The sequence below is a fragment of the Electrophorus electricus genome, chromosome 15, assembly GCF_013358815.1.
Source record: "Electrophorus electricus isolate fEleEle1 chromosome 15, fEleEle1.pri, whole genome shotgun sequence".
Taxonomy (NCBI): Eukaryota; Metazoa; Chordata; class Actinopteri; order Gymnotiformes; family Gymnotidae; genus Electrophorus; species Electrophorus electricus.
Genome location: NC_049549.1, coordinates 3,709,217 through 3,716,716, shown reverse-complemented (window position 1 = coordinate 3,716,716; position 7,500 = coordinate 3,709,217). Strand labels below are relative to the sequence as shown.

Genomic DNA, 7,500 nt, shown 5'->3' with positions numbered 1-7,500 from the left:
ACTAGGGTTAGAGAGAAACCCTAGGGCTAGGGTTAGAGAAAAACCCTAGAGCTAAGGTTAGAGAGAAACCCTAGAGCTAGGGTTAGAGAGAAACCCTCGCTGGTAGAGCGGTTTATGTGAGTTAGGACAGCTCACTGGTAGAGCGGTTCATGTGAGTTAGGACAGCTCACTGGTAGAGCGGTTCATGTGAGTTAGGAAGCTCACTGGTAGAGCGGTTCATGTGAGTTAGGACAGCTCGCTGGTAGAGCGCTTCATTTGAGTTAGGACAGCTTGCTGGTAGAGTGGTTCATGTCAGTTAGGATGGTTCGCTGGTAGAGCGGTTCATGTCAGGATGGTTCGCTGGTAGAGCGGTTCATGTCAGTTAGGACAGCTCGCTGGTAGAGCAGTTTATGTCAGTTAGGACAGCTTGCTGGTAGAGCGGTTCATGTCAGTTAGGATGGTTCGCTGGTAGAGCGATTCATGTGAGTTAGGACAGCTCGCTGGTAGAGCGGTTTATGTCAGTTAGGACAGCTCGCTGGTAGAGCGGTTTATGTCAGTTAGGACAGCTCGCTGGTAGAGCGGTTCATGGCTGAGGCTCTCACTCACCTGGCTTGGAAGGGGCTGGCCCCAGGGATAACGTGGGTGCTGTCTCGCCCCACCAGGAAACGCACGCGCTGGTAGAAGGACTGCAGGCTGCTAGGGCTGGAGGACAGCTGGGTCTCCTGGATGATCTCAAGAGGATCCGGGGAGCCCACACACAGGGAGGTGGTGTGGCACGACGCCTGCAGACAGCAGTCCGGGTCCATACAGTCCAACAAGCCATCTAGAACAATCAGACCAGACCATTCAGAACAATCAGATTAGACCATCCAGAACAATCAGACCAGGCTTGGACGGTATTTAACGAGCATCACTACTGTTCACAACTGTGCATAGATGAACTCATCTTTCATTAACAGATATGATTTTCAGTGACAGCATTTTCAGTGGATGTTAGAAGTGAACGTTTGTCATATGAACTAACTGGTCATGTGATGTAACTGGTTATCCTCCTGTGCTCTACCTGCTCAGTTTCTCAGAGATGTGAACAGACGGTCCAGAGTAATCTCCCTCCACTCTTAAACCTCTCAGTCTCTCACACCCCTCTGCCAGCTCAAATAAGACCTCCCGTCCAGGAGAGAGGTGCTTAACGCACTGAAGAGGGTCTTTCTCTCTGTCTGTGTCTCTTCCTTATTCATACACATGGCCACGGAGACTAAAGCAGCGGCATCTTCAGGCACTTCTGTCTCCTTGATGCCCATCTATGCTGTCACAGATCCATTAGTTTGCACTACCACAAACCTCAGGTTGCATTTATGGTGCTGACTAGGCACTTATGAAAATCTCAGTGCCTCAATGTGCCTTTGTGCTCTTTGTACAGTAACTTTGTACTGGAGTTAAGGTAGGGTTAGGCTAAGGGGAGGAGTTAAGCTAAGGGGAGGAGTTAAGGTGGCAGGAGGGCTGGTAATTTCCACCTTAGCGTAGATTCCCTGCTGTTCTAGCCCATCTGCTCCTTCTGAACAGTTGCAATTAAGCCCATGACAAAGTGCATGAGGCAGACGCTAGCATGGGTGTGAGTGCTAGCGTGTGAGGGTTAGTGTGTATGTGAGAGCTAGTGTGAGTGAGCGCTAGCACGTGTGTGTAATCTCTCACACCAGGCCTGTTTCCTGCTGCCTGGGTGTTTTTAGGTCTTGTATTATTCAGGGGGGTTATGGGAAGGCAGCCCTGAAGCTGTTGCAGGCTGGTATTTGAAGGCCAGGCTCTACGGAGGGCTGTAGGCCTCCTGTCTGGGCTTAAGCAGCATGGAGCGACTGCACTCTCTAGCAACAGCAGGTCTGAACACACACAGTTATGAGGAGCTCTCCAATTACATCGTAGTACATGGTTTTAACACACAGTCAACCAGCCAATCACTCACACACGTACGCATGCACGCGCACACACGCACACACACACACACACACACACATGGTTTTACTGTTTATGATGCATGAGTAAAATAAACATTTTTATTTATTACATAAACTACTGACAATATTTCTCCCAAATTCCAAATAAAAATATTGTCATTTAGAAAATGACACCTGGAAAAAAAGAATAAAATATGCAGTGTTTTCATACTTCAAATAATGTAAAAAAAAAAAAGCTCATACTCATTTATGAACAACACAAAACTAAGGTTGTAACTTGCAAAAAGTTCAGAAGTCAGCATTTTGTGTAATAACACTGATTTGCGTGCATCGTGGCAGCTCGTCCACACTGCGCGTAAAGCTCGTTACGTCAGATGTGATTCAGGTGATCACTTAATCAGCACCTCGTTAAGCAGAAAGAGGTGTGCCTGTGTTAGCGATCAACAGACTCTGGAAGGAATTGGATGACACTTGGGCGTAGGTGACATTCTGGAGTGGTCTATTCATTTGTTTAGGATTCTTTTATTTTATTTTTAAGGACAAAGGTAAATGCACCCTGTGGCTGTGACTCAGTGTTGGGAGAGGACACATTTACCTCCATCGTTGTCTTTGGCATCGCTGCAAGCCGTCTCCATGGAGGTGTCGCATCCTGTCCCTCGCCAACCCAGCTGGCACACGCAATACCAGCCATTACTACCCAGTGTGCACCTGCCATTGGCGTTACACAGACCGGGGCAGCCCTCTGTGCACAGAAGCAGAAGAGACACATTAGCTGAAAAGAATCCGGACAACAATCCAAAACAAACTCCACGTTTTTATTAGACACTTGGCTCCGAAAGAGGTTGAAGAGAAATGGAGATATTTGGAATTTTAATCTACGTGAGGTTTTATCTTGCACTGAATGCAGAAGAAAGTGTTGATGGGCGCAGGGTGGAGTGGGTGTGCAGAATAATGGCCTCTGACTCAGGGTGATTAATCTGATACACCGTTTGTTAAGCTCCTCATATCCCTCAGAAGCAAACACACACTGCAGAGTTTCTCAAAATCAATAAACTCTCATTAGTACTGCAGAATGGATCCAACCTTCAGATCTTAGGAGCAGAGAGAGCGAGAGAATGATAAAACGTGTAAGAGAGAGAATCATCAAATGTGTAAGAGAGAGAGAGAGAGAGAGAGAGAGAGAGAGAGAGAGAGAGTGAGTGAGGAAGATATACCAAGTAATGATGGAAAACCTGCAGATGGAACAGTAGATGTAACAGTAGATGGGCTATGGAGAGAGTTAAGGTTAGGGGTTAAGGCTATGCGGAGAGATAGGGTTAAGGGTTAGGGGTTAAGGGTTAGGGGATAGGGGATAGGAGATAGGGTTAGGGGTTTAGGGATTAGGGATTAGGGGATAGGGTTATGAGTTAGGGGACAGGGTTAGGAGTTAGGGTTAGGGGTTAGGGGATAGGGTTAGGGGTTAGGGTGGGGCTGTTGTGCCCAAGTCCAGTTAAAGCTGCAGAAACAAAGGGCAGAGGGTGAGAAGACTCAGCCCCCAGCCTGTTGTTACGCTGCCCCGGGTCTGTACCAGTACTCTGCGTTTTACCCCTCCATCCTTGACTGAGACAAAACAGGAAAAGTAGGACACACCGATGCCATCACAGGCAGAATCATCATGCCATGTAGGCAAGAGAGAAGAACGATTCAGCAGCACCTCCGCCATGACGTGGTGTAGCGGACACACTTCCCACCATATCATAGACCAGGAGAGAGAGAATGCAAGGGAAGAGATGGAGAAACGCATGATTGTGGGTATTTTATATGGAAAGGGCAGGGTGGATGTGTCTGATAAGGAGGAAATTAGAGATGGCTCAGGCAACCATGATGCGTTTCCAGAACAAACCATCCAGGTCGGGAGGCGTGAATATGTTTCTCTGAGCACTGTGCATGCACTCCAGTGATAAGACATCACATGCAATGATGTGGAACATATTTAGCACAACTGAAGGACAAAGATTCAAGGCCTGAGAAACATGACTGTGAGCTTTATGAGTGATCACATGGATCGCATTCAAAAGCAGCTCAACAAAAATATCTACTGTTTTATTAGAAAATGACTTGCAATGCTCCTGTATTAGACTCTGTATTAAAACTAGTTCCCACGAGTGAGCCAGTGCCAACAGACAGCTCTATCGGGCTCTGTTGGGCTCATTGCAGATCTATTCAGCTCTATGCAGTGTTATGTAGCTTCACGGCTCAGCGCAGCCGATTACAACCTTGTGAACGCGCATTAAGGGGAGGGATACAGATGGGCTCCTGGCACAGGCTCAGTGTAATTGGCAGCGCTGAGAGAAGCCTCAGGGCTCCAGGGTTCCTGCTATGGTTAGGGTTAGGGGTTAGGGCTAGGTAGATGATCTGGAGAAAGGAAAGATGAAAGAGAGAAGAATGGAAGAAAAAAAAGAAAAGGAAGAAAGAAAAAATGCTTGAGACATGCTTGAGAAAAAAATGCTTGAGACACCTACCCGGTTAACAAGGGTTAGCTACCACACAGAGGTTAGCTACCACACAGGGGTACAGGGGTTAGCTACCACACAGGGGTACAGGGGTTAGCTACCACACAGAGGTTAGCTACCACACAGGGGTACAGGGGTTAGCTACCACACAGGGGTACAGGGGTTAGCTACCACACAGAGGTACAAGGGTTAGCTACCACACAGAGGTTAGCTACTAGCAGCCCTGCCAGGACACCCCAGACAGAGGCAGGAGAGTCTGGGAATGTCTCTGAAAACATCCCTCGCTCACCTGGCAGGTATAAGTGGAAATCACTGCACTGAGGACACACACCCACACACACAGAAAAACGAAAGGAGTGTCATGAATATGAGGAGGGGCGGGGCAGTCAGGAGGCACATGTCTGAACACTGAACTATGAACCATGAACTGTGAGCTATGAAGTATGAGTGTGCCCAGTGAAAGTTTCAGCTATAGCACAGTATGAAGAGGGATGTCAACAAGACAGAGGGCAAGAAAGAAGGAAGGAAGGAAGGAAGGAAGGAAGGTCATACCTTTCACTACCTTATCCAGATAGTGAGCTTGGGAAATAAAAGACAAGGACATGTAAGGACAGCGTCAATACTGCTTCCAGAGCAAGACACAGACAGTGAGACAGTGAGAGGTCCAGCAGGCGAGAGTGAGACAGTGAGACAGTGAGAGGTCCAGCAGGCGAGAGTGAGACAGTGAGACAGTGAGAGGTCCAGCAGGCGAGAGTGAGACAGTGAGAGGTCCAGCAGGCGAGAGTGAGACAGTGAGAGGTCCAGCAGGCGAGAGTGAGACAGTGAGAGGTCCAGCAGGCGAGAGTGAGACAGTGAGAGGTCCAGCAGGCGAGAGTGAGACAGTGAGACAGTGAGAGGTCCAGCAGGCGAGAGTGAGACAGTGAGAGGTCCAGCAGGCGAGAGTGAGACAGTGAGACAGTGAGAGGTCCAGCAGGCGAGAGTGAGACAGTGAGAGGCTCCACCAGCGTGCACTACAACTGCACACACACACACCCAGCACAGTGTGAGCGGAGCCACAGGGACACAGCCGGGGACGCAGTGAACATCACAGTAGCAGTTCTGGAGGAAACCGCCGTAACTGTTTAAATGACGTCAGAACGTGTGGAAGCCCAAACACGCCGTTTAGGGCCAAACAGGAAATACAGGATCTTGTATAGTTTATGAAGTGTAGTGACACTGATGTTTCTGACTTCATACTATGAATTCTTGGCCGCATACACGACGTTAAATTCCCACAAACTGCTAGCTTCCCCTGTAGCTGGTGATGGTTTTATAGGTAATGTGTTTTCCACTGTACATTCACAACCATGTCCCTCCCATTAAAACTAATTAAGACCAGTCTGAACTCTGGTTGACAAATAAAATATATCGTTCAAACATCAAGTTAGTACATCATTAATATGCTGGTTAGTGAGGCTCTAAGGTTTCACAGGACGTTAAGGTCAACGTTTTATGTGTTTTGTCATTTCTGATTTGAAACTAAAACTAAGCAGCATTTCTTTTTGAGTATATTAAATGTTTTTACATTCTGTAAATGCACCTAGCATTGTGCTGTGTTTTGTTGTATTAAGTTGCATTGTACTGTGCTGTGTTGTGTTTTGTTGTGTTGTACTGGGCTGTGTTGTACTGTGTTGTGCTGTGCTGTACTGTGCTGTATTGTATTGAGTTGAGCTATGTTGTGCTGTGTTGTGTTTTTATGCTGTGTTGTGCTATGTTGTGCTGTGTCTTGTTATGTTGTGTTGTGTTCAGTTGTGCTGTGTTGTGTTATGCTGTATTGTGTTGTTATGCTGTGCTGTGTTATGATATATTTTGTTGTTTTGCTGTGTTGTGTTATGTTGTGCTGTGTTGTACTATGTTGTGCTGTTATGTTGTGCTGTGTTATGTTGTGCTGTACTGTGCTGTATTGTTGTGTTGTATTGAGTTGTGCTGTTGTGCTGTGTTGTATTGAGTTGTGCTATGTTGTGCTGCTTTGTGTTATGCTGTGTTGTGTTATGTTGTGTTCAATTATGCTGTGCTGTGTTATGCTGTATTGTGCTGTGTTGTGTTATGTTGTGCTGTTGTGTTATCCTGTGCTGTGTTATGCTATATTTTATGTTTTGCTGTGTTGTGCTGTTATGTTTTGCTGTGTTGTGTTATGCTGTATTGTTATGTTATACTGTGTTGTGCTATGATATGTTCAGTTGTGCTGTGTTGTGTTATGCTGTTGTGTTGTGTTATGCTGTATTGTGCTATGTTGTGGTGTGCTGTGTTATGCTGTACTGTGTTGTGCTGTATTGTGCTGTGTTGTGTTATGTTGTGCTGTGTTGTTATGCTGTATTGTGCTTTGTTGTGTTATGCTGTGCTGTGTTATGCTATGTTTTGCTGTGTTGTGTTGTACTGTGTTGTGCTGTGCTGTATTGAGTTGTGTTGTATTGAGTTCTGCTATGTTGTGCTGTGCTGTATTGAGTTGTACTATGTTGTGTTGTGTTGTTATGCTGTGTTGTGTTGTGTCATGTTATGTTGTGTTCAGTTGCGCTGTGTTGTGTTATGGTGTGCTGTGCTATGCTATATTTTGCTGTGTTGTGCTGTGCTATTTTATGTTGTGCTGTGTTGTACTGTGCTGTATTGAGTTGTGCTATGTTGTGCTGTGCTGTATTGAGTTGTGCTATGTTGTGCTGTGTTGTGTTGTACTGTGTTGTGCTGTGTCGTGTTATGTTGTGTTCAGTTGAGCTGTGTTGTGTTATGCTGTGTTGTGTTATGTTGTATGGTGCTGTGTTGTGCTGTGCTGTTATGTTGTGCTATGTTGTGTTATGCTGTATTGTGTTATGTTGTGCTATGTTGTGCTGTGTTGTTATGCTGTGTTTTGTTATGCTGTGTTGTGCTGTGCTGTGTTATGTTGTGCTGTGTTATATTGTGCTATGTTGTGCTGTGCTGTGTTATACTGTGCTGTGTTATGCTTTATTTTGTTATGTTTCGCTGTGTTGTGCTGTGTTATTTTGTGCTGTGCTGTGTTATGTTGTACTGTGTTATGTTGTGCTGTGTTGTGCTGGGTTATATTGTGC

At 46.1% G+C, this 7,500-nt stretch overlaps 1 protein-coding gene across 9 annotated transcripts in view; it reads right to left on the bottom strand.

Moving 5' to 3' along the window:
- tenm4 (teneurin transmembrane protein 4) overlaps positions 1-7,500 on the bottom strand; it is a 170,194-nt gene that overhangs the window by 49,166 nt on the left and 113,528 nt on the right. For 5 of the 9 annotated variants that reach the window (XM_035534068.1, XM_035534067.1, XM_035534070.1 and 2 more), the window contains 3 exons: positions 4,973-4,999; positions 2,524-2,670; positions 586-802 (listed from right to left, as the gene is read on the bottom strand). In XM_035534068.1, coding sequence (XP_035389961.1) covers positions 586-802; positions 2,524-2,670; positions 4,973-4,999 — 391 coding nt within the window. The remainder of the gene's footprint in view (positions 1-585; positions 803-2,523; positions 2,671-4,972; positions 5,000-7,500) is intronic. The other 4 variants (XM_035534071.1, XM_035534072.1, XM_035534074.1 and 1 more) reach the window with 1 other exon arrangement.